Below are 27,044 nucleotides of genomic sequence, written 5' to 3' on the forward strand. Positions count from 1 at the left end.
AAGTAGGGTGCCTGGGTGGCTCAGTGGGTTAAAGCCTCTACCTTCGGCTCAGGTCATGATCCCAGGGTCCTGGGATCGAGCCCCGCATCGGGCTCTCTGCTCAGCGGGGAGCCTGCTTCCTCCTTTCTCTCTGCCTGCCTCTCTGCCTACTTGTGATCTCTGTCTGTCAGATAAATAAATAAAATTAAAAAAAAAAAAAGATGGGGAAAGTAAGGTACAGTAGGATCCACTGACTTGCCTAACATCGCATAGAGACAAAATGGTAAAGCCAGGATTTGAACCCAGTAAGTCTGCCTGCAGAGCCACACCTTACTCAATGTGGCCAGAGGAGGCAGGGGAATGTGTAAGAGGTGTGGCAGAGATCCAGGAGGACACTAGGTGATGGATATGAAGAGAGGATTTTCAAGAAGGCAAAGGTCATTCACCATGATAAATCTCTCAGACAATCCATAGCCCCAGACTGAGAAAAAGCCAATGATTAGTTGGCCCCTGGAGATTTTAGGAGAGTAAGTTCAGCAGAGCAGTGTCAAAGAAGTCAAAACTCAAGAATTAAATGCAGAGTAAGCGGTGGGACTGAGAGGCAGCCACCTTTCTAGAGCCTGGTGCGTAAGGTAAAGAAAGAGAGGACAGTTGCCAGAAAAGCAGGACCAGTTTGTGGTTTTGTTTTTCAGGCTAACTACTTGTGCTTATTTGTGTAGAGGAAAGTTAATGAAAGTGCTAAAGAGAGAAAACAACCGAAGTGACAAAAGTCCTTTGCCAAGGTAAGGGGGCGTAGGGGGGCTGAGTACAGAGATCAAGAACACAGGGGAAGGCTCAGAATGCTGAGGAGAACCAAAAAGGTAACACTACCTCTGAGACAACAGGAAGGCAAGAAAAGACAGGAAGTGAGGTAATGAGGTGGAGGAGAAGCAAGTCTACTCCTGAGGACCTCAATCCCCCTGGTGAAGCAGGAGGCTGGACCCAGTGCTATAAGAGAAGGTAGGGTGGATTAGAAGTAGACAATTAACAATCGCAGAGGTGATTTAAATCAATTAATGGAAGGTTAACAAAAGTTGTGTTGGGTCTGGCCTGACATAATCAGGCTAGCAGGCTCATCCCCCTCTGCACCCTGGTGTGATGCCCGATTCTGTTAAGAGCTCACCTGTAGGGGTGCCTCAATGGCTTAGTGAGTTAAAGCTGCCTTTGGCTCAAGTCATGATCCCAGGGTCCTGCCTTTGGCTCAAGTCATGATCCCAGGGTCCTGGGATCAAGTCCCAGATCGGGCTCTCTGCTCAGCGGGGAGCCTGCTTCCCCCGCCCCCCACCCCCCCGCCGCCTGCCTCTCTGCCTACTTGTGATCTCTATCTATCAAATAAATAAATCTTAAAAAAAAAAAAAAAAGGAGCTCACCTGTAGCAAACTCACTTCTTCTGTGCATTTATTTATTTACTATTTATCTATTCAGTGTCTAATTAGCCAACTTATAGTACATCATGTTTTTGACGCAGTGTTCAACAATTCATTAGCTGTGTATAACACCAGTGGGCATCACCACACATGCCCTCCTTAATACACAGCACTCGGCTACCCCTGTCCCCCCCCCCCCCCCCCTCTATAACCCTTAGTTTCTTTCCCAGAGTCCAGAGTCTCTCATGGTTTGTCTCTCTCTCTGATTTCTTCCCATTCAGTTTTCTCTCCCTTGCCCTGTGGTCCTCCATGTTATTCTCATGTTCCACATATGAGTGAAACCATATGATAATTTCGTGCTTTTGTTCCTGAACTGGCTGCCTCCACCAGTCCTGCCCTCTACATCATGCTCATTCCTGCTCTCCTTATTCCAACTCCTTCATCCCTTCCTCTAACAGCCTCTCTCCTTAGACTTCTGCTTGGTATTACTTCCGCAGCCAGCTCTGACTTCTAGCTTCCGTATTTATCACGATTTCAATTCATCCCTTTGAATTCCCTGCTTTGTAGCTCATCACCCACTCAATCCAGCCTAAACCCTGCACAGCATATGCCCAAAAGGCATGCTCCATTAAAGGAGAGCACGTAGAAGGGCTGCAAGGCATCTCTGATGGCTGATTTGGATAACCTGTGTACAAGACAGTCTCGGTTTGCCCTCAGGATCCACTCTCCATGCTTTTCTACCTGCCCTCAGGATCCACTCTCCATGCTTTTCTACCTGCCCCTTCCCCCAGAAGGTTGACCTCTATGGATAATATCAGACAGGTTCCCTTGCCCACTGATATTCAGTTGGGGGCAGGTAGAAAAGAAAGGGCAGGAAATTTATTTCTCAAGTTCCCTCCTGTGTGCTTGCAGGCTGGCAGTGGCTGCGTGCCTCCACTGAAAGACCACAACTTCTCTCCAGCAGCCTCACCTACAGCTATAGCTAGAACCACAGTTCCGGCTCCGCCCTCATAAATTCCAGTAACCACTCTTCGCCTGTGCAAGACCAAGAAATGTTATTTCCCTTAACATCTTTGTAAATAGTCCATTAACCCCTCTTCAGTTTTCCCACTTTCAATGTATCTTTATCCTGCCACAACCTTAACTGACACAGTCCTGACCCTGAATAGATCCAGCTGGCATCATTTCAAGACACGTGTCGCAGGACTGGGAATCCGGGAACGTCATGTGATGTAGGTGATGGAGAATTTCTGCCCGAACGCCCCACTGGTATCCTCAAACCTAATACATCTACAATCTGATTCATTAATGCCTCCCCCCTTATCTAAATTTATTCCTCCTCCAGACTTCCCCACTTTTCCCCCCCATTCATTCTTTAATTTATTTAAGTATTCACCATTTATAGAATGCTTCCAACATGCTAGGCACTGTGCCAAGCATGGGATTCCAAGATGCTGAGAAAAATGCTCCGTTCTCTGGGAGCTAACTACTAGTGGGGGAGACCCAACGTTGAATATAAAATGGTATGATACATGCTTCTTCTTCTTCTTCTTTTTTTTTTTTAAACAGTTGGGACTACATGCTGGCAAAGCACAGAGGAAGAACCCAGGATAGGCACAGGCAAAAGGCTTCTCCAAAGAAGTAATAAAAGAGTCGAACTTTAAAGACCAGATATGCTTTCAGCAGTGGAGCACATAAGATGGGGGACAACCATTTTATGCAGAGACAATGGAAGCAAAGAACAGAGGCAGGAAAGTGCACAGAGTGTTCAGAAAAATGGAAACTCTTCTGTACAGCTGGACTACAGGATAAATGGTGAGTCGGCAGGCAGGCAGAGGTGGTTGTGGAGGAAGAAAAGGAGTAAGTTAATAGGCTAAAAACGGATTGGAGGGCTCAGCCAGATTATGAAGGGTCTTAGCTGTTGTACTGGTATGATACCTACTGTAGTGAACCTTTTTACCTATCCCCCAGAACAAATAGATAGGGCTTTCTACCTTTGCTTTAGGAAAAAGACATCACAAAACAGCCAAGAAGCCAAGAAAGGAAGGACTAGCTTTGGAGTGTCTAGCTAAGATTTTGACTTGTGTTAGAGCCCATATTCTGAGAAGAAAAGCACTCCTGAACTTCTAAAATCCTGGGCCCTAAAGGACTAAGAAGGGCTCAGCGTGTGCTGTCAGCTCTACTTTTACACAGAGCAGTTAGAGAGTCATGCTGGCTGGACTTAGAGCTTTTCCTTCCTATTTCAGATGCTCTATCTAAGGCCAACAGCTGGGAATGGAAAAGATAGAACAGAAGCACATACTTTCTTGCTGATACTGACATTATTCATCCTGGGAATATCCAGATGGAATGGAGCAGGGCAAGGAGCAAGACCTTTGGAGAGATATAGATACATACATTAAGAAAGAATGAAAAGTCACAAGAGAGACTTTCCCCAGAGATTTCTTTCTTTCATATTTAAGTATATCTAATTAGAAATTTATCAATTACTCTAAACTTTAATAAATGTGCAAATATACATGCTAGAAGCCACCTATAAATATCTCCTGAAAATAAACAGTTGAAAAAATGCAATATAAGCTTCAGCACTTTTCTCTTTTTGTTTCATGTCATTCGCCCTAATTGACAATTACATGGAAAATAATATAGAATTACAAAGTTTATTCTGGTTAAATCAAATTGTGCTTCCTATTCATTCATTCATTCATTCCATGTTTCAAGTTTTATTGAAATCCTATTTAGTTAACATGTAATATAATATTGGTTTCAGGAGTAGAATTTAGTAACTCACCACTTACATATAACACTCAGTGAAGTTGTACTTCCTTCAGACAAAAATTACCACAAGGGTTACTTTTAAATGACATTTTTATTGTTTGGGGCCCAAATATGTACAAAAAAAGTGACTTAAATAAGGAAAGGTTTTGTCTGTTTATGTCTATTGTAGGTTAGGCTTAAAGGACCACATCAGATGAGGCAGCCTGGTTTCTAGTTTTAGATGAGACTCTATAATTTGCCTGCCAGGTTTTCTCCCCTCTTTGTGCCCATCATCTTGAAACCAAGAAGGCTTATAAATGTTCACAGAATATACCTGTGGGATTTTAGAGAAAATTTGCCAGGGTCACTCTTCAGATAGCATCTGTTCTCTATCCTGGCCCCTTTCTCTTGATGCTTGCCATTCAGTCCTGCCTTGAATTAATTACACATCAGAATATCTCAGGATGTGATTGTTTTTCTTTTACAAAATTATTATTAAATGTAGACTTAATGCATTGGGATGCTACATTCACAGGGTTTTGTTTTTTGGTGTTTGTTTTGTTTGTTTTTAAAGGGGCTGGTACTGCTCTTTTTAGTGTATTTCCCTTACAAGTTTCTTAGAATTTCGGAACTACAGGTTTTGGAAAGCCAGAGGCATTAACTGAGGTTGCCCTAAGGACCTATTTCCATATCCGTTTTCCTAAAAACCACAGTAATAAGAAGAGGTGAAAATGGACAACTACTAATCTATATGTATTCCTTTGTATCACTTGAACAGAACACTGCTTCTTCAGGCAGATGGGGTCAAAATAGGAATCGTGACTTGGGGACAGAGTTACCAGCTTGATTACAGCCTCCCTTGTTCCCCCAGCCAAGAGAGCCTCCAAAAACTGCAACCCAGCCCCAAGTCAGCTTAGCTCTTAAACAGATTAAGATAATTTGTCCTTACTCTAGTTAACTACTGAAAGTTAGGTGAGCCGTCTCTGGAGAAAGATAACTTCATCAAAGCCTCTACAATATTTTTACACAATGCCCAATATTTAATAAAAAAAAGATTAGGCAGAACCAAGAGAAAAAGCAGATAATAGAAATGCACTTACAGATGACTTAAGTGTTAAAATGATCAACCACAGGCTTTAAGAAACAGTAATTAAGGGGCACCTGGGTGGCTCAGTGGGTTAAGCCTCTGTCTTCAACTCAGATCATGATCTCAGGGTTCTGAGATCGAGCCCCATGTCAGGCTCTATGCTCAGTGGGGAGCCTGCTTACCCCCTCTCTCTCTGCCTGCCTCTCTGCCTACTTGTGATGTGTCTCTGTCTCTCTGTCAAATAAATAAATAAAATCTTTAAAAAGACAAACAGTAATTAAAAGAGTCAATAAAATACATGATAGGATAGAGAATCTCACACAAAGACTGGAATACATAAAAAACAAACTAATTCTATAACTCTAAAATTTTGGATCACATATATGTAACTTGTAAGTTATTAAGGATTAATGGGAGAGTTGGAAAGAGAAAAAGGAGGTGAACTGTGTGATGGATCCTGGGAGGAGGTCTTTGGAATGCTGCCATGGGGAAGTTAAAGAATCTGAAGCAGTCCTCCTGAGTCTGGTACCTGCTTTCCTGACACCAACGTGGGGGGACAGTGGAGTTACCTTTCTCTCACCAACAATGTGCTAATGTTAGCTGGAGGGAAATTATTAGGGGAATGCCAAGTTTTTTAAATCCTAGGAACAGGCAAAGAAGTTTGAAAAATAGGGATGCCCAGGTGGCTCAGTAGGTTAGACATCTGCCTTTGGCTCAGGTAATGGTTTCAGGGTCCTGGGATCGAGTCCTGCATTGGGCTCCCTGCTCACTGAGAAGCCTGCTTCTCCCTCTCCCTCTGCCCACCTCACCTTGTGCCTTCTCTCTCTCAAATAAATAAACTCTTTTTTAAAAAACTAGAAATTTAAGAATTTTGAAAAATTCTCTGGGTGTATGCGGCATACACCCAGAGAATTGTTAAATAAAGGTTCAAAACCAAAACCCTCAGGCCATGATGGAGTCAAGTAGCTATAAACCGTCCCAACCATAACACCCAAAGGGTCCTGAACTTTTGAATAAATAGCCAGACACAAGCAAAGAAAGAAACTTTGTCTCAAAAGCAATCAACTTCTCCAATTCAACTACTAAATTGTGCCTGAAACTCATATTTTTAATTTCAGAAGATCTTTTCTGAGCTATACTTGAATCTCCGTTAAGTGCTTTGTTGTTGTTGTTGTTGTTCAAATTATCATCTTTCCCCTTCTGTGCCTCTGGTGTGTTACAGCCCATGTTAGTTGTTCTCCCTCTCCACCAATGCTGGCTCTCTAGGTTTGTTGTTACTTGTCTTGGAGCTGACTCAGTTTACCTGCATGCCCTAAGTGGTCTGCTGTTTTATAGCATGCAGCTTCCAGGAGGAAACATTTTTTTCCTTGGGTTTCTCTTGATCCCCTGAAGTTAGCAGGGTTATACCCTTCTCTATCTCCTAAGGACCTGAAGAGTATGGGCATGCTGACACCAACTTTCCTTAGAGCATCAAAGATTCCCTTGAGCCCAGATACTCTAGGCATGAATGCCTGTGGCTGCTTGCCTGGGACCCTGCCACAGTTATCTCCAAGCTCTCATTTGGACCACAGAGGAGGGAACTCAGCTACAGATCACAGTTCAGTTTTGAAGGGAATGAATCACCTTCATTATTATGTGTTATTGTTTTTCCTTTTCATGATGAACTCATTTTAAACCACAGATCTATTATTTTGATGGCTCTTTTTTTTTTGTTAATCTACCCCCAAGGTATAAATTTAACAAAGAGGTCTTCATCAGGTTTTTACTACTACACTTCCTAAACTATTGCCGTGTAAATTCTATTGAGTTTTTGTGCCTATATCACTACTCAGCATGTGGCAAAGCAATTCTTTTACAGCTTTTCTTTGTTGTAACAAGGGTGAAACATGTCTTTTTACACTGACCATGACATCAGAAGGAGTTGGCACCAATGTGATATGAACAGACACATATAGGAAAAATATTAGGTCACACTGATTATATAAGACAGAATAAATTTATATAAATTTTTAAAATTTTGAAATGAAAGCATAAATTAAAACTTCTTATGGAACTTTAGAAATATGTATGCGAGTCCAAGGCTGAGAAACTTTCAGTAAAAATTGCCTCCAAATAGTATCTGCCTACCTGTGAGTGCCAGATCCTGTGCTCAAGAACCTTATTAATGTTCATTTAATGTTCCTGGCTTTGATGTGCTAACTTCCAATTTCATTTCCTTTTTTAATGTCTCGAAAGTATTAATTACCTAGCTCCAATTCAAATATTTAAGCACTAGCCTTTCACAAAAGTTCTAGAAGTCAATGTTTTAAAGAGTTACAAATCCTTTCCCTTTTTTGGCTTAGTTCCCTTCAATCCACTCCATTTCCTGACTGCTGCCATATGTTTCAAAACTTGGGAGACCTCATTTGGAAAGACCAGGGACAAAAGAGATGTCTTATTTTTCTGTAGTCTACAAAAAAAAAATTTTACTTCTAAACTCATTGTAAATGATACATGAATCGATTCTTATTTTCTTAGTTTCATTGTACCTAGTATATGCTATGTGCTTCTGCCACAGAGAATCTGTTTAATTTCTTTTTTAAATTAAAAATCTATAATGAGTGGCACCTAGGTGGCTCAGTGGGTTAAGCCTCTGCCTTTGGCTCAGGTCATGATCCTGGGGTCCTGGGATGGGCCCCACATTGGGCTCCCTGCTCAGTGGGGAGCCTGTTTCTCCCTCTTTCTCTGCTCCCCTGCTCCTGCTCTCTTAATCACTTTATCTCAAATAAGTACATAAAGTCTTTAATAAATAGATAAATAAAAACCTGTAATGACTTTAGTAGTTCATTTACATTATTATTATTGAAAATATATTTGGATTTCACTATTTGTTCTTTCTTGGTCCTACCTGTTTTATATTTTTTCTTCTTTTTCCCTTTCTTTTGAATTAACTAAATATTTTGTGTTACTGCATTTTCTCTTTTACTAGTTGTATATACTGTTGCTATCCTTTAGCAGTTATTCTAGAGATCGTGCATACATTCTTGACTCAGTATCATGCAGTGTGTATCAATAATTCTACCACTTCCTGGATGTTAAATTCTTAAAACATTTTGACTCCATTTATCCCCTTAAATTTGTCACGCATTTAGTTTTATATATATTTTTGTCACGCATTTAGTTTTATATATATTTAAACTACACAAGGCATTATTATAACTGCTCTGTATGGTGTGTATTTATTTAGATTTATCCATATGTTTACTCTTTCTTTCCTGCATTTCTGTTTTTGTGTCTGGAATAATTTTCCTCACGCCTGAGGAATTCTCTTTACTACTTCTTTTAGTGTAAATCTTCTGGTGATGAATTCTCTTAGCTTTTCCATGTCTTTCCAAACAAAGACATGCTGAGAAATGTCTTTGTTTTTCTCTAATCTGGAGAATATTTTCATTGAGTATAGAATTCTAGGTTAGTACTCAGGTATTTCTCAACCCCCCACCCCTTTTCCCATTCCGTGATTTAAAAAACTTAGCATGCCCCTGATAACTTCCTTCCAGCTCACTTTGACAGACTGCTGCTCAGGCAGTTTAACCGTCTCCCCGTGGTGGAGTCAGGAATGCAGGTACAAGACCCAGGAAGAAATTTGCTTCACATTCTTTAACTCTCCCATGGCTGCATTCCAAGGGCCTCCTCCCAGGCTCTGCCATATACTTCATCTCCTTTTCCCCTTAGCAACTTTCCCATTAATCTCTAGTATCAGTGACTAGAAATAAACAAACACATTACTCAACATGTTCACAATTTTAAGAAAGGTATTAAGTAAATTGGTATATATTAAAATTTTGTGTAAAAAAATTTAAGGTTAGGAAGGGCTTGCTATATTTTCAACCAGACAACTGTATCATTATTAAGCAAGCCCACTTCCCATCTGATTACCAATTTGATTACTTAGGGGAAGAAATGCCAGCTAGCTGCTATAATAAGCAAGCCTTGGAATTTCAGAGGTCTGACACTTTTGTTTACTTTGCACCCAGTAGAGGTCAACTGGATTTTCAGGGGGCAGACTTTCATGTGGAATTCAGTGAGCCTGGTTCCTTAAATCCCTGGGATTCAGAGTCCTTCACTGGATTCTGCATTTAGCCAGCAGATGAAAGAGTGACCAGAAGATCACGAAAGGCTTGTTTTCAAAGGTGGAGTCTGCAAAGGTGGAGGCTTGTTTTCAAAAGTGGAAGTGCGTGTCACTTCCACTCACATTCCATGGGCCAGAACTCAGGGAACAGTCAAATCTGAATGTAAGAGAGGCTGACACCTGTCATCTAGCTGAGTGCCCAGGGAAAAGAGGAAACTGGGTTAGCGAGCGGTTTGTCTCTATCACAGTAATTCAATGTAAAATCATTAACTTTTTCCAAATCATGCTCAAGAAATTAAGAACTCTTTAATGTATGTTCAATTTGGGCTCAAGGTAACTTACATATGATAAAAAATGTTTACTAAACATGTTTAGTTTACCAGTTTATTAGTTTAGTTTAATTACTAGTTTAGTAATATTTACTGAAGTAAACTTATCCCATTAGTATTTTTTTCCCTCTTCAACTAGCTTATACAAAGATCATAAAACTAATGGATTTTGAATAATTTATTGTACAGAATTATCACGAATCAGACCATTGTTCCAAAAATTACCACACTTTACATTAGGGACAGAATACTTCCTGCACTGACCCAGGTGTTTTCTCTCTGCCCCTGCCTTTGGGTCACAGAGCATGGATCCTGAGAAAGTAGAGAAGTATGTTAAGGGACTTACTGCAAATTCCTGTTCCCTTCAGCTGTGCTCTCACTGCTGTTTGTTTGCCATTACCTCCCCTGCTAGTGGTGACCCCATGCCTTCCCTATACTGGCGGCTCCATTCTTCTCATCTTTTATACACTTGACACTCTTTACCTTCAAGACAAACTTATCACTAAACATGTTTAGTTAAACTAAGTTTAGTTTAGAACGATCTTGTCTCCATTTTCCTCAATCACTCTGCAATATTTAAACTATTACACATTGGGGTCGAGACTGTTGGCTGACCACTAAACGTCCCATTTCCCCTCTTCTTCCTTACCAGCACAACTCCAACTGTATTCCAAGTGATGACGTGTCCAGTTAAAGAACAACATTTCCCAGCCTCTCTTGCAATAGAGTTGGCCTTATAAAAATAGAATTGGCCTTAGGAAATATAAGCTGACAAGCTTGTAGTTGTTAGATTAATGCCAGCTGCTCTAACAGATAAGTTCTAAATTCTTATCAGCTTATAAAATAGTATTTTTTTAATTGCTTACACAACACTCAAAATGTGTGTTCCTGCCCAACAGAAAACATTCTCCACGGTCATTTCAGGACACAAGCTCTTTCTATACATTGGCTTTCCTTTTCCTAGTACCTCAAAGTCCTTTAAGTTCAGCCAGCAGATGGAAAAAGGGTATGGAGGATGGCATGTAGCTGTATGGTGACACGAAATGACAAAGAAGGCAGAAAAATGTAGTTTATGTTTGACTCCTCAAGAAGAGTAAACAGATCTGGTGGGCAACTAGCTGTCTCTGCCTCAGAGCCAAACTAATTCAATAAGGGATTCTGGCTCCAACAAATCAGCAGGCCTGATTGGAATAGGCCACAGTCCCTACTCCCTGACTCAGTACATTCCAGGGAAGAAAATTTCATTTAATCAATCATCCAAGCCAAAGATTAACGTTTCTTCTTTACTTTTTGCCATAACAAGTTTATCACTATTTTTTTCTCTTACTATTGTTGTCATAAGCCATGACATAAGAATAGTTCCCAATCACAATCAGATTCATCATCCTTTATGGTTACAAAAAACAAAATAAAGTTTTAAGGAGACTGAGATAGGCAAATGGATGAGATAAGCTTACCCTGAATTTGTATTTAAAATCCCCAAGAAGGGGCGCCTGTGTGGCTCAGTTGGTTAAGTATCTGCCTTCGGCTCGGGTCATGATCCCAGAATCCCAGGATTGAGCCCTGCATCAGGCTCCTTGCTCAGTGGGGAGTCTGTTTCTCCCTCTGCCCCACACCCCGCTTGTGCTCTTTCTCTCTCTCAAATAAATAAAATCCTTTTAAAAATAAAAATTAAAAAATTCCACAAAAGAGCCATAATTGTAAAATTTAACTTGTTGGTTGTTGTTCATAATCACATTTTTTGCTAAGTACAAGAAGAAAAACAGATGAGGTTTACAAGACATGCAGCGATCACTATCTCACTGCCCTGATCAACAACGCATTCCATTCACTCCGCAGACTCTAAATCAAAGTCTTCTCCAACACTCCCTTACCATATTTCCTCACTTAGATGACATTTACTGACTACATTTGATAGGTGTCACGCCTGCAGATTATTGTTTGTTCGACTCATATTACTTTGTATTAATTAAGACCACATTTACCACAAGATGATCACAGAAACATTTAAAGCAGATAACTTCTCCATCTCTCTCCTCAATCATATTGCGAGTAATAATTTATCCTTAAACTTGGAAGTTTCCAGTTCTTCTAGTTGTTTGTTCTCAAGGTTTCCTACTAAGAATGTGTTATTTTAAATAATTCACCTTCCATATAAATTAGCATGGACACAGAGAAACTACTGATTTCAAAAGTCAATCACAACTATTTCCTTTAGGTCTTCCTCCAGAGCCATAGCCGGGTATATGAAACAGTTTTGAGACCCAGACTTGTATCTGCATGCAACTTATTTTTATTTGAGCTGGATTTTCTGCCTGGTAGTTGAATATGGAAGAATATCTTAGCTTTTTATTATGAGAGATCAAAATTGTTTAAGACTCAAGAATAGAGCCTTATCAGGACAAAGAAAAATAGAAGGTATCATGGTTATCCATTCATGTAGTAAAGATTTACTGAGAGCCTACTGGGTGCTAGTGGTGTGTGCTGGGACATAGGGGTGAGAGAACGAGGTTGAAAAAGACGTGACCCCTTCCCTTGAGAGAATCACACCTCAACATGCAAACACACAACACAATATAGTAAATGCTAGGGGACATTTGAGAGAGCCCAAGAGAATGGGCCACTTAGGTGCAGGGATGAGGGTGAGGAACTTCTGGAAGAAACTGAAGAACATTGTTGAGTGAACGGAGAAATGAAATAAAAATTCAAGACTATGCTAAGGAAAGCTAGATAAAAAATGGTATTAATTTAAAAACAGCATTGAATGCTATCACCTAGTCAAGGACCTGTCTTGCCGAAGGTCAAGATAGGGAGGCTCCTCTAAACCCACGAGAGTATAGGTGCGGTGTAAGAGCCACTGCCCATGGGTCTCAGCTGAGATGCCCATCAACACTGTCCTGGTAGTGGTCACTGCGATGTGCCACACAGAACACCTCCCAAACAAAAGGACTTATTCCTCCAGATGCTGACACGTAGCCCTTAGCTGTCAGCCTCCTACAAATACGGCTTTGTCTCAAGATCCTGGCTGCACCCAAGGCCACGTGCCCTTCCCTTGGGCCCCAGTGCTTGGCCCACCCAAGGTGTAAAGGCCCTAATCTCCAACTCAGGATAACCTGGGGCCCCTTTCAGCTTCTTAGTTCCTGGTGGGTTTCGGTAAGACCTTTCATTGAAACTGTATCACAAAATGACTAATCTCTGCATCCAATCCTGCTTCTGTTTCTTCCCTTTCACAGGTGTCAATCCAAAAGCCCTCCTTAGTAACTATCCTACATGCTAATCTCCATGTCAGGGTCTGCTTCACAGGAAACTGGCCACACTTCCAGCAACATCCCTTAGAACCACAAGCAAAATACCAGAAAACCTCAGGATCCAGTGAACTGTCACAACCTATAATTGAGTTAAAAAATGTATTACCCACCATTTATTTACTCATAGGTCATCACCCAAAGACATTTTCAAAAATTCATGCTGATCTTCAGGGTTTAAGCTACAGCCATGTTAAAACTGAGAGTATGTTTTCTCTAAACTCTGAACATACAGAGATTTAGATTTGGATCTGCATGTGGTCACGAAAGGTCAACCGAGGTTGGCCAAGGTACTTCCACTCCCAGAATCTCTGAAGGATTTAATCTCCCTCTTTGACAACAAAAGACATCAAAATGGAATTTCTTGCTGGACGACAGTTTGGGGGACCCTATAAAGCTGAAATCAGGATCAGAAAAATGAAGACTTGACTACACTACCTGCAAATTTTAGCAAACAGATGCTGAAATGATATTTGTGCTGACGTAGTCACAAGATATTACCTGGCCAGTAGGAAATGCTGTCTGACCCCGCTGGTAGCTCTGCCTCCCAACTTCTGGGCATACACAGGGAATCGCAGAGTTCTTTTTCTCTCACTGTCTTATCTTCTGTGTTCCTCTTTCTCTCCAAAGCAGAGGCTTAAGGAATCCAAAAGACCCAGAAGCCATTCTATCCTCATCACTTATTAGTTATGTGAGCTTGGAGAAGTTATTATCCTGAGTCTCATTTTCTTCACCTGCAAAAAGGGAAATAAAAAACTTCTTTGGTGCAGTTGGCAGGAATGAAAATATTAACCCCATTGGCAGAGGCGCACAAAACTGGTAATAGCATCACACCTCCCAGGACCATGAACTAGTAGTGGTTTTCACCTTTGCTGTGCAGCAGAACCAACAGGGGACCTTCAAAAATACTGAAGCCGGGAAACCATCCCCAGGGAATCTGATCTAATTTGATGCTGAAGCATCAAAAATGTTTAACCTCTCTCCAGGTGATTGTACAGTGCAGCCAAGGTTGAGAACTACTGCTCTCTGCAGAATCTTTCACTTAAGCCATGTAACTACCCCACAGGTTTAATACAGTTACCTATCCTCCCCTCTATTTTTTTTTTTTAAACAAGGAAATTGAGGTTTAGAAAGGTTGAAGATTGTTCAAGCATGCGAAAGTATTTAGGGGCAAAGCTGAGAGTTGAATTCACACAGTATGACTCCAAAAACCTTATCTATCATCAGCCTACTGCTGTGCTCTATCCTACCTGCTGAATGTGAAGAACCTTCTTCAGCATGGCTTTGAGCATGCAGAAGATACTCCAAACTTAGTAGCTAATTTGTCCTTTTCTTTTTAGCTTTCCTCTTCTCCATTCTCTGCTTTCACAATGCACAACTTGAAATATTGCTTGCAGTTCATTAGGACTGAGGGATGGATAAGATTGAGAAGCAGAGTCAAGAAGGATCTAGGGAACACTATTCTTTTTCCTTCTCCTCCCCTTCCTAAAACCAGGCCACGAGCATACACTTGCTTTCTGTTTAAATTCTTTTGAGGTACCTATTGCAGATACTATATTGGAAATATCAGAAACCCAAAACGAAAATTTTCTACCATCTCAAGTTTAAGTCAATGTTTCCTTTGCCTATGTCAACTTCTAGGTCTTTTACAATTACAAAGTCATAATTATATATTCAGATTCATCCACTCACATTATGCCATGCATATTTTTCCAGACTGTTTTATAAGCCAATTAAGCTGCCTAATACAGCTCTGCAAATAATGAAGATAATTTACTGTATAACTGGGCCCAAGATATTTTCATTAAAAGTTTTCTTCTTGGGACGCCTGAGTGGCTCAGTTGGTTAAGCAGCTGCCTTCGGCTCAGGTCATGATCCCAGCATCCTGGGATGGAGTCCCACATCGGGCTCCTTGATCGGCAGGGAGCCTGCTTCTCCCTCTGCCTCTGCCTGCCACTCTGTCTGCCTGTGCTTGCTCTCCCCCCCCCCTCTGATAAATAAATAAAATCTTAAAAAAGAAAAAAAAAGTTTTCTTCTTACTGGAAAAAAAAAGTTTAGCATATTACTCTGAAAACTGATATAAAAATTTGTAACCATGTAAAAGTCACAAGACATGACATCTGCCTTCCTTGATTTGCTGTGCCCTGCTCAGTGCCCACATGCCTCACTGTGATGCCTGGCACCAAAGAGCAAGCACAAAAAATGCATGATGTGTGAACAAATTACACTTTTCTTGCCTGAACAGTAAATTTGTAAAATCAGAATTCTTAGGAGACCCTGAAGTTAAGACAGAGAACTGAGCAGGGTTAATAAGAGTGAAGTGGGCAGGAAAGCAGCCGGAAAACCCATGGTAAAGGCCAGCTATGTTAGCCAGGAGGAAACATGTGGTTTCCTGAATTATACCCATGCAAGGCCATCAGCCTTTGAAGCATGACATATATAAACACTATCAAGGATCACAGCTCTCCCTTCAGTCACTCTTTGGAGTTGTTTCTAAAAAGTTGCTTACATTTCTGCCCCCCCCCCAACCCCGTGCACTAATCTTGTACAGAGGTGAAGGCAGCTGTAACAGAACAACAAGGCTGCAAAGAAGTGGAGTAGATATGCTTCACAGAACACCACTGGACAACATCCTTAGAGGAAGTTTCCTAAGCGAGAGTCCATTGGGCCTCCTCTGGGCACCATAGTGGGACTTCAGGAAACTAGGAACACACTATAATTAGTGTGAAATGTGTGTGTGTGCTTATGTGTATGTGTGTGTGTCTGTCTGAAAAGGAGACCTTAGATGCCATCAGATTTTGTGTCTTTTGGTTTTAAAGTCTGCTCTTTCTTACACTTCATCAACTCAAGTCATGGTCTTCTAAACCCATCATCTTCAATAAGAGCTGGAGGTGGGGATAAGTAGAAGGTAGAAGACAAGGGAACTTACCCCTCAGAAGGCTTTCTATTAAATGAATCAACAGATGTGAAAAGATTTGAAAGTGCCCAGCATGTACAAGGGCCTATTAATGTTGATGGATGTTATTATTATTAATTACTCTCTGCCAAACACATTGGGTTTTTGCAACTTCACAACAACTCCAGGAGGTCAGCATAAATCCCATATCCTATTTGCAAGGAGATTTACTCAGAGAGATTGAGTAAACTAACCCAGCGCCACAGCTATCCAATTCCAGAACTATCCAATTCCAAAGCTTGGACTCTCATCTCTACCCCAGGGCCTGCATTTCCAGCCAAGCTTTCAGCCTGGAGGCAGCTTCTCTGGCTTTCACATCAAAGGTCAAGAGTCCTGGTCCCTCCCCCTCAATCTATCCATCAAAACAGGCACTGGTCATAAGAATTAGGTTCTTGAAACCAAGCATAATCTACTTGTTTGTGTAATATGGTCCTAATCCCACTCAAATTCCACTCTCAAAGCCAATTGCTCTCCCACCTTATCAAGGGTTAAAGAAAGAAATCACTCTTACCAGCATGAACTCCCTTGCCTCTATGATGCAAGGGAACAAATGCTTTCCAGTAGTCACAAGACAGAGTGAGAAAGCTCTAAATCAAGTCTACTGTTTTCTGGCTTCAAAATCCATGCTAAAGACGGCAGTTAAATTTCTGCTACTAAAACAGACTTCCTAAAACAGGTGAGAATCCTGACAACTAAATGTAACAAGCACTTCCTAGGTGTCCGCCCTTTTTTTTTTTGTTTGTTTAAGATTTATTTATTTGTCAGAGTGAGCACCAGCAGACAGAGTAGCAGGCAGAGGCAGATGGAGAAGCAGGCTCTTGCTGAGCAAGGAGCCCGATGTGGGACTCGATCCCCCAACGCTGGGATCATGACCTGAGCCGAAGGCAGTGGCTTAACCAACTGAGCCACCAAGGCGTCCCTAAGTGTCCGCACTTTACCAATGTTATCCCTACGCCTCAGAAAAGCCAAGCAGGCTGGCTAGGGGTTACTTCTTGAGAAGTTAATCAAGTCCCTCAGGGACACAAAAGCAGTAAGCGGCAGGCAGAAGCAGGACTCGAACCCAGGTCTATATGATAAACAGCGTTAGTGCTCTTAACTATATTCCTCCTACCGTCTACACACAGCCACTGCGATTCATGGTACCCAAGGCTGGCATCTCTTCTTGGTTTTTCCTGGAGCCACTTCCCTAAAATCTAGCCAACCTCTCCAGAGGAGAAGACATGGAAGCAGGACCGATGCACTCTACAAACACAAGATCCGGGTTCCAGGTCCACTTCCGCCACTTACTGGCTCTGTTATCTTGGGCAAAGAGAACTTTACCACCCGAGGTCTCACTTTCCTCGCGTAATAAGTAAAGATCATTGTTCAGCTCGCAAGGACCTGGAGGGCGATGGGCGCTCAGGCTTAAGTATTATGCAAATATGGGTTACCTTTACTCCTCCTTACTCCACGAATTCAAAAGCTCGTGGTTTTTCTCAGCCTCCGCTCCGCGCGCCCCTCACGAGTTCCGCCGCCACCTCCTCCTCACGCCTCTCTCCCCTCCACTCCAGCAGTTCTCTTGCCTAGTAGGGAGGACCCGCCTTGAGTGCTCAAACTCTGGCGATGTTTCTTTCCTTCCGACTCTGGGCACGAAGGTTTGAGTCTCCTGGCGGCCGGCGCGTCAGCGTGGAGATCTTTGCGCTGCTGCCCCGGGATCCGCGATGTCCGTGCGCGGAGCGCACGCGGGCGCGCGGCCCGCCCCGAGAGGCGGGGTGTGACCGGAGGGTTTAGATAGGAGGCGCCGACGGTGAGGAACACCCTCGCTTCGGTGGAGCTGCCTCTGCAGCGCAGCCTCCCGTCCGGAGCCGCGCGCGGAGCTGCCAGGGGTTCCCACACGCAGACGCCGGGGCCCTGGCCCTCCCGCAGCCTCGCTCCTGTCCGCCGCGCTGCCCGCCATGCGGCCGCCGCCCTACCGCTGTCACAACACCACCTCGGTGGAGAAGGGCAACTCGGCGACAATGGGCGGGGTGCTCTTCAGCGCTGGCCTCCTGGGCAACCTGCTGGCCCTCGGGCTGCTGGCGCGCTCGGGGCTGGGGTCGTGCCCGCCGCGCCCGCCGCCCTCGGTCTTCTACGTGCTGGTGTGCGGCCTGACGATCACAGACTTGCTGGGCAAATCCCTCGTGAGCCCCTTCGTGCTGGCCGCCTACGCGCAGAACCGGAGCCTGTGGGGACTGGCGCCCGCGTCGGGCAGCTCCCTGTGCCAAGCCTACGCCTTCTTCATGTCCTTCTTTGGGCTTGCCTCGACGCTGCAGCTCCTGGCCATGGCCCTGGAGTGCTGGCTGTCCTTGGGGCACCCCTTTTTCTACCGACGGCACATCACCCTGCGCCGCGGCGCGCTCGTGGCGCCGGTCGTGGGCGCCTTCTGTCTGGCTTTCTGCGCGCTGCCCTTCGTGGGCTTCGGGAAGTTCGTGCAGTACTGTCCCGGCACCTGGTGCTTCATCCAGATGGTGCACGAGGAGCGTTCGTTGTCTGTGCTGGGCTACTCGGTGCTCTACGCCAGCCTCATGGCGCTGCTGGTCCTCGCCATCGTGCTGTGCAACTTGAGCGCCATGCGCAACCTCTACGAGATGCACCGGCGGCTGCGGCGGCGCCCGCGCTGCTGCACTCCGGGCCGCGTGGAGCCGGGGCCCTACGACCGGGAGGCGGCCGCGCAGCCCCTGGAGGAGCTGGACCACCTGCTGCTGCTGGCCCTCATGACCGTGCTTTTCACTATGTGCTCCCTGCCTTTAATAGTGAGTCCCTTCGCGCCGACGCTGCGGGGGCACTGGAGCGCGGCCGGGCGGGAGGGAAGGGTGGAGCGTGTCGGACGCCGCGCAGGAGGAGCTGCACCCTCGGCCGCGACGGTTTGTAGTGGTGCTCCCCAGATCCGGTTCCCTCCACAGCCCCGACGACACAGAACAGAATTTGTTGAGCCCAAACAGGGAAGGGGAAGACCAAGGCTGATGGTGTCTTCCTAGCCCCGCAAAACTTCTCCGGTTAGCAGCACCCCCTCCTCTCTTCTTCCTCTGGGAAGATCTCGGGGTCTTTTTTGCGCTTCAGAGCTTGGTTCCTCCTTGGCAGTAAGAGTCCTTTCTTTCCCGGTGGCTAGGTAATGTTTTATTTCTTAGACCCGCCTATGATTTCAAAGGCATCAGATATGGGCTAAGGTACCTGGTAGTTTTCCCCCAGGTGTCGTAATGGAAAGAGAGTAAGGGAACGTGTGATCATGCCAGGGCGATTCGCACCGGTGACGAAAGATAGATTTAGTTTTAAACAGTCTTACGGAAACTTTGAGGAGTGGCGGCCGCTGTTCCTGGTGCTGCCGCCGTGGAGGATGGTGGCGATACGGGCAGAGAGGCTGTTTGGACAAGCAGGTGTGTAGGTACGGTTCAGCCAGGGGTTTCGTTTTGATAACCTGCCTTGACAGGTCTTGTGCCTGTCTCGTCTAGCGAGGTGACATGAAAGTCATTATCTCGGGTTTCAGTTTACAGACGGGGGTGGTGGTGGAGATTGAATTACCGAGGCGTTTTGAAGGCATCTCCCGCTGGCGTCCAGGCAAAGACTTCTGGCAGCCGCTGATGCTGAGAAGTCTTTTTGAGGGTTGCTCCTCTCCCCCAGCCCCAGTGTGCTTGTGCAGCATGAACAACATTTAAATAAATTCATTGCCAGTTCAGCGCCTTTGAACGCTGAGACTTCTGTGAATAGAAATGTTAAGTTTCTTACGACAATGTAGCAATTTTGGATGTCACTTTCAAGGTTGGATAAAGGTGAAATACAATGATTTTCCTTAAACGAAGGTCTTGATATGTGGGAGAAGAGTTGTTTGTAGCATTATCATGCAGGGTTAAGATCAGAATTACCAAAAATGTACAAATCTACATTTCTATGTATAGAAAAGATACTGAGGTAGATATTTAGCAGTGGTTCTCGAACTTTAGCCTGCTGGGAATCACCAGTCGGGCTGGTTGGGCCCCACCCTCCAGAGTTTCTGATTCAGGTATTTTTGAAGGATTCTTCTTTTTTTTTTTTTAATGATTTTATTTACTTATTCGACACAGAGAGAGATATCACAGGTAGGCAGAGCAGCAGGCAGAGAGAGAGGCGGAAGCAGGCTCCCTGCTGAGCAGAGAGCCCTGATGTGGGATGCGGATGCAGGGGCTTGATCCCAGGATCCTGAGATGATGACCTGAGCTGAAGGCAGAGGCTTAACCCACTGAGTCACCCAGGTGCCCCAGGATTCTTATTTTTAACAAGTTCCCAGGTGAGGTAAAAAGCTGCTGGTCCAGGGATCTAATCTTGGCAAACCACAGCCCACAGTTCAAATTCATCCTACTAATGTTTTTGTATAGTGAATAAAATTAAGAATAGTTTTGGCAAATGAATCGATTTTGCAATCAATTTGATGATAGTGTGCAGGAACAGGAACTCTAAGCCCCAATTAACTCAAATACTATTTCAAGAAAAAAAAAAAGATTTTGGTTTTTCTCCATAGTAGATATGAATTACCCCCCCTCCAAAAGTACTTAATCAATTTTTTAAAGATTTTATATATTTATTTGTCAGAGAGAGTGCAAGCACAGGCAGCAGAATGGCAGGCAGAGTCTGAGGGAGATGGGAGATGTGGGACTCCATCCCAGGACACTGGGATCATGACCCAAACCAAAAGCAGTTGCTTAACCAACTGAGCCACCCAGGCATCCCAAAGGTGTTTAATTATTATTACATTTTAAATTTCATCAATGAAAGTTGTGGAAATGTGTTTTTGCTCTTGTTATAAAAGTACCTACCAAATATTCACCATTTGCCCCTTGATCTATAAAACTTAAAATATTTGCTCTTGGGCTCTTTACAGAGAATGTTTGCAGACCTCTGCTCTAAACTCATAGCCTTACTTACCTATGCTGTGAAAAAGCAGACAGTAGCCAAATGCATGGATATTATGTCCTCAGTTTGAATGTCTTAGTGATAATAATGCAGAAAAGAACATAATAGAGCATAATACAAGAACATTGCATTTGGACATGTCTCTCAGGAGACTTGAATAACTAACTTATAGGGAATTGTGAAGATGGAAGGAAATAATGGATTTGAAAATGATTTTATAAAGAACTATAACTTTCCAAAGATATGCAATGCAGATAGCATTCTTCACAGGAACTATAACTTTCAGAAAGGATAATGGCTTTAACATAATACATGGGTTTGAATTAGCCTTTCTCCCTTAATAACTGTGACGGTGACTCATTTATCTTTTCTAAACTCAGTTTTACTTATTTTTTTTAAGATTTATTTATTTGACAGAGAGTGAGACAGTGAAAGAGGGAACACAAGCAGGGGGAGTGGGAGAGAGAGAAGCAGGCTCCTCGCTGAGGCTATGTATGAAGGGAGAAAAGAACCTTAAAAAGAAACCTTGCTCATAGCATGAATATTGTATTTCATTAAGCTAATGAAAAGTGTGTTGAGGGTTGATTTTTTAAAATTAATTTTGCTATAGTGCTGCATTAGAGCAAGATACTTCCCCAAATTGAATTTTCAAGTTTCCACCTTGAAAACTTTCTCAGGAAGAAAATACAAAGAATATGGGATCAGCTTTAGATGCTGTTTGCAGTACGTTCTCTAATGCATAAAACGTATTTTCATCAAAATTAATTTTACCTTAGAGACCTACAATGTATTGGAGGTTGGTAGGGGAGCGGGGACAGATGAGAGAGGGATCTAATGATAAATTGGACATAGTAGCTTGAGAGGTTGACAAGCCAGGAGAAGATAAGTATGAGCTTGTGTAATTGCATATTTCCAGTCCATGGAGTCAGAGATGTGATAGAGGACATCCTGCATGTTTTGAGATGACTCATGTATGTATTTCATTCAGGTGGACAAAAAGAATGGGTGGGATGCTCCTTTCAAAGGAGGTATAGAGGTATGTAAGGGATGGTGGGCAAGCCATGGGCCCAGGGAAAAGGGTTGAAACTGGATTTCAACCAGAGCAACTAGAGCAGAAGATGAAGTCTAGGGTGTTGTGATGGATAAACTGGGTGGAAGGGGCATTAGAATCCAGAGAGCTCTCCTCAGCAGGGATGTCCTGCTGCATGAGTCTCAAGCAAATTGACAATAGCAACATTTTTTCATGGACTCTCAGATTCAATAGAGGGAGCTCTTCTCACACCAATTCCCTGTGTAAATTGAACTACTTTAAACATGTGGGGTGTATATTCTGAGGTTATTTACTAATCTAGCCATCTTTTATAGGAGCAGTTTATAAAGTGTGTTCTAGAGGATAGTACTGAGTAACAGAGGTTTTTTGAAAGTCTAAATTATGTTCACATTGATACCTTTTTCAGAATTAATAGATTATGTACTTGGGTCACTGTCATAAATGAATTAATTTCTGTCATTTTTAGTAAACTCTAAAAATAAAAATAAAATTAAAAAGTCAGGTGTAGAACAATACATTTCTAATATAAATCAGGTGACTTGAAAATACAGATAACCTAATTATATGCAACAGAATTGACATGGATATATAGTGCATAGAAATAAAATGATTCTAGTTATGTAGGTGTCATTTCACTACTCCGATCCCAACTAATCAAGTATTCTGAAACAGTTGGGATTTTTTTAGGCTGCCCTCCACTTTCAAGAGGAAGGAGCAAATGTAAAAACAAACTTATATGAAGTATTTGCTTTTTAAATCAGCTCTAGTGTAGAGCCTATTGTCAATTAATCAAATTCAACTGGTACCTACAATGTTCAAGACACTATAGTTCATTGTGGCTATGTAAAATAAATAAAAAATCACATCTGCCCACCAAAGCTGAATACTGGGTGAGGGGTGGAGTGATTGGGGCCATAAGAGAGTTTAGAGGAGAAAAGGCGTCAATACTAATTGATAAAATAGCAAATTTTGAGTTCTTATTATGTGCTAGGACCTGTTGTCAAGGACTTACTCATACCATCTTATTCAGACTTTCAACAGTTACGAAAGTAAGATAGGTACAGTTCTCCCTGTTGTGTAGATGAGGAAATGGAATAACTTGCCCAATTTCACACAGCTGGTTAGAGGATTTTATCCAACCCTATAGTCAGACTCTAAAGTTAATGGGCTTAGCCACTACCTCAAAGAGGCTTTGAAGGGCACAATATTTGAGACAGACCTTGAAAGGAGCAAGGATTTGGGCATGTAAAATCCAAAAGATTTTAAAGTAAAATGTTCAGTTTCTACATCTGTGAAATGAAGATAACAATCATCCTTACTTCAGAGGATTTTTGTGAGGGTGAAAAGAAGTTTTTAAAATAAAATGCTCAGAGCAGTGCCTGGATATAGTAAGCTCTACATGGGCACTAGTCATTATTATTAGTAATATAATCAATGATGATGGGAGAGGGCATTCAGATATGAATACATATTTTTTTTAAGATTTTATATATTTGAGAAAGTGTGTGTGAACAAAATGGGGGGAGCTGCAAAGGGAAAGGGAAAGAGACAAGCAGATTCCATGCTGATGGGAAACACAACACGGGGCTCAGTCCTAGGACCTTGAGATCATGACCTGCACCCAAGTCAGAGGCCCAACTGGGCCACCCAGGTACCCTATGAGTATATCTTCTTAATGGGAATGAGATGGGAATATCTGAGCCTACTGAAATGCTCTATAAAAATGAGAGCACAAGGTAAGGAACAATTATGGGAAAACACATATCATATTCCTTAACTGCCCCAAAGGGGTCTGGTCTGGGCAGTTATTCATATCCCCTTCCACAGATGTTGAGTTTATATATTTTCTGTCCCATTAGAGCCCATTTTGTCCCATTATGGATTTAGAATCTCAGTAAGCATGGGGAACAGAATAGTTGGCCTCCAACAGAGTGGGAGGCAACTGTAGTTTTAATTGAAGTGTTTGCCATTTTTGGCTCAATGGCAGGTAAAGCCATGGGAGAGGGCAGTTTGTATGGCTCCAAGGAGGCCAGACACCTTAGGGAGGATCAAGACAATAGGGGCAGTCAGGCACAAAAAGTGGGCTTATATTTCTGTGTGTGTGTGTATGTGTGTATGTGTTCTAGTTTGAAAAGAAGGTGTCAATCGCAGAAAGGTAACCATTATTCTAAGAATAAGTAATTCACAGGAGTCAAACAGGTCCTTTTATAAGTCTCCTCCAATCTTACTGGAGTATTTCCTGTCTCCTTATGTTGACTAAAAGTTTCTGTATCATTGTTGTCTCCGTAACACATGACATTCACAAGTAAGGCTTATTTCTGGGCTAATAAGAAGACAGGAAGCAGGCAGAAGAGAGAAAGGAGAATGCAAGAAAAGAAAACCTCTGTGTTTTGGGGAGTGTGCTGACCCTGTTTGTAAAAGGTTAGGTAGACTGGGGCACCTGAGTCAGTAAAGCCTCTGCCTTTGGCTCCGGTCATGGTCTGGAGATCCTGGGATTGAGCACGACTTCGACTTCTGGGGGCGGCGGGGGAGGGGGGGTCCTTGCTTAGCGGGAGGCCTGCTTCTCTCTCTGCCTGCTGTTCTCCCTGCTTGTGTGTGCACGCTCTCTCTCTCTCTCTCTGACAAATAAATAAATTTTAAAAATCTTAAAAAAAAATTCAGTGGACTGGATATGCCCCACCTCAGCTCTTCCTCTGCGTGGCGGGGACCTGGACACTTCAGGCCTGCAGCATCACAGCAGGCGGAACAGCCTCCAGGGCCTGAGACCAGGGCTCCCAGGAGTACCTCCCTTCTACTCCCCTTCAGCTCAGCCCTACATCTGCTGGCCGCCTCACTCACCCCCATCACTGCAGTAGATTTTGCGGCTAATACATCTATCCAAGATGAATCTTCCAAACCAAGTTGCCATGTTCATACAAAATTAATGTTTTTAAAGTAAGGTTAAGTGCATTTATTTCTTCCACAAGCCTTTCAATATCATAATGGGATGTTTTTCTTTAAAACAGTATCGTGCTTACTATGGAGCATTTAAAACTGTCCATGAGATAGATGGAAACTCTGAAGAAATGGAAGACCTCCGAGCCTTGCGTTTTCTGTCTGTAATCTCCATTGTGGACCCTTGGATTTTCATAATTTTCAGAACATCAGTATTTCGGATGTTTTTTCACAAGATTTTCATAAGGCCTCTTACGTACAGAAATTGGCCCAACAATTCCTGCCGAACTAACGTGGAGTCCAGTCTGTGACACTGTTTTACTACCCAGTCTCTGGTAAGCTGAGGAATATGTTACATTTTCTGTCAAACAACCACGTTTAAAGAAAAAGACTTAAAAATTTTAAGTTATGTCCTATAACAAAACATCGAAATGTATTTTCAAAACTATATGATAACATCTTTAACAATGTGTGTTCACTTTCTGTTCATGAGCCAGTCCAGTAGAAGTTTTCGAATTCTAAACAGCAACTACAATTTCACATACTGTAACTAGTGTTAAAAGTCTCAAAGTGATGACATTAATTGTTCCAATGTTTGTGCTTGGTGTCCCTAATTTTTTAGAGACGTCTAGAGACCTCAGGGTCTTTATTCAAATCCAAAAGAAACACCACTGTTTACAATTATGTGATATGTGATCTTAAAATTTCTTACCCTATTCATTTTTACTGAAACCTGATTTGTTTATTCTGTATGACAATAGCCTGAATTACAGATGCTCCACAGAGAAGTGAGGTGGGGAACATAGCCAGGTCAAAGTTTGGAGAGACTTTCCCAGCCACCCTCTGGAGGCTCATGTAGGGAGGAGATCCATAAACAAGTAGACATAAGGCAGGGTGTGACTACAGCCCAGAGAAGAAAAATTAGTTTTTCCTCTTTTGGAGTCTAGGTTCTTGGGTGTTAAGGTATCAAAATTTGGGAGTGGGTTACAAAATGTTCTAATTTCTGGAAACTTCATTTTATAAGTTTATCATATTGACAGATCCTTTGCAGGAGGGATCTATGCTTCTTTGAAATACAGGGATGTGTGACTTACCAGAGAATCATGTTTACTGCGTTTGGCTGCGTGAGGCAACAGGGTATTCAACACAGAGTAAAGCCCACCCAGGACTCAGTCAGCCTCATTCGAGGGTAGGTGGTAACAACAACCTTAACATCTACCTATTAACAGCCATATTCTGCTCTTTGTGGAAACCGTGAGATCATGTTGAGGTTCCTGAGAGCTGTGCTTTCAAACCTAGAGCAGGATGTGGCTCAAATGGAGCACAACCAAGCACTTTAATCGTACATTTACATGTTTACAAAGGTTTACAACACTATGGCCAAAAGGAAGAAGAGGGGAAAATACAGCTGCAGCTAATAAACCAAACAAGAAACTCTAAGCCCAGTTTGTAGGTAAGAACTTCCACCTTTGGTAAAAGAACATATGGGGAATATTAGTTTTCATCCGCTCTGGGGTCCCTTTGTACTCCAACACACTCAGACTCTGACCTGGAGAGCTGGTACATTCGAATAGTCCCAGGACCCCTACTCAGCCATCCCTTCCAAAGATAAGGATATTTGCCTTATTTCAGCTTAGCAGCAACCCCACTGAAAACCCCAGAGAGCAAACCTCTGGTTTGTCTCAGAAATATATTAACTTGGATATATGTGTGTGTGTGTGTGTTTGTGTGTGGCATAGCAAAACTGTGAAATGGCCAAATCAGGAATATACAAGCTGTAATTTAGAGTATCATATGATAAAAAGTGCATTTGTTTTCAAGTTTAACTTTCACTTGTATATTTAATGTGTAAATATAATATGTGTTGTATTGTCAGAGGAAGTACCCCTTTTTGTGTGTGTTTTCCTTTTGGAAGGTTAACTATGGTAACTATCAAGCTATCAAATGAATCAATAAAAACAATTTTATAGTATCGCGCAGAGGAAGTTTCTTTAAATGAAAGAAACGTGTTTAGCTTTCTTTTCTGAATGAACAGTTGCCAGTAGTATTTCATTCTCTAGCGGCTTCACAGTGTGAATTTTTAATGTGTGAACTTTTATATGCTCTTCTATTCACATTTCTATTACTCTAAACAAAGCTACTCTAAAGAGTAGCTTTATCCAGGGAACTTAGTGATCCTTTTTTTTTTTTTTTTTAAGATTTTATTCATCTTATTTGTCAGAGAGAGCAC

General features: G+C 42.5%; 1 protein-coding gene across 1 annotated transcript; it reads left to right on the forward strand.

Moving 5' to 3' along the window:
- The first annotated feature begins 17,789 nt into the window (after window positions 1–17,789).
- On the forward strand, window positions 17,790–26,786 carry PTGDR (prostaglandin D2 receptor). Its single transcript, XM_059371281.1, has 2 exons — window positions 17,790–18,698; window positions 24,886–26,786. Exons 1-2 carry the CDS (start codon window positions 17,862–17,864, stop codon window positions 25,123–25,125), a joined length of 1,077 nt encoding a protein of 358 aa, XP_059227264.1. The 5' UTR covers window positions 17,790–17,861; the 3' UTR covers window positions 25,126–26,786.
- The last annotated feature ends 258 nt before the right edge of the window (window positions 26,787–27,044 follow it).

This window comes from Mustela nigripes, chromosome 13, assembly GCF_022355385.1.
Source record: "Mustela nigripes isolate SB6536 chromosome 13, MUSNIG.SB6536, whole genome shotgun sequence".
NCBI classification, from domain to species: domain Eukaryota; kingdom Metazoa; phylum Chordata; class Mammalia; order Carnivora; family Mustelidae; genus Mustela; species Mustela nigripes.

Coding starts and splice junctions, on each gene's coding strand:
- PTGDR (XM_059371281.1), top strand. CDS start 17,862: ATGCGGCCGCCGCCCTACCGCTGTCACAACACCACCTCGGTGGAGAAG. Junction 18,699..24,885: donor TGTGCTCCCTGCCTTTAATA/GTGAGTCCCTTC, acceptor TCTTTAAAACAG/TATCGTGCTTACTATGGAGC.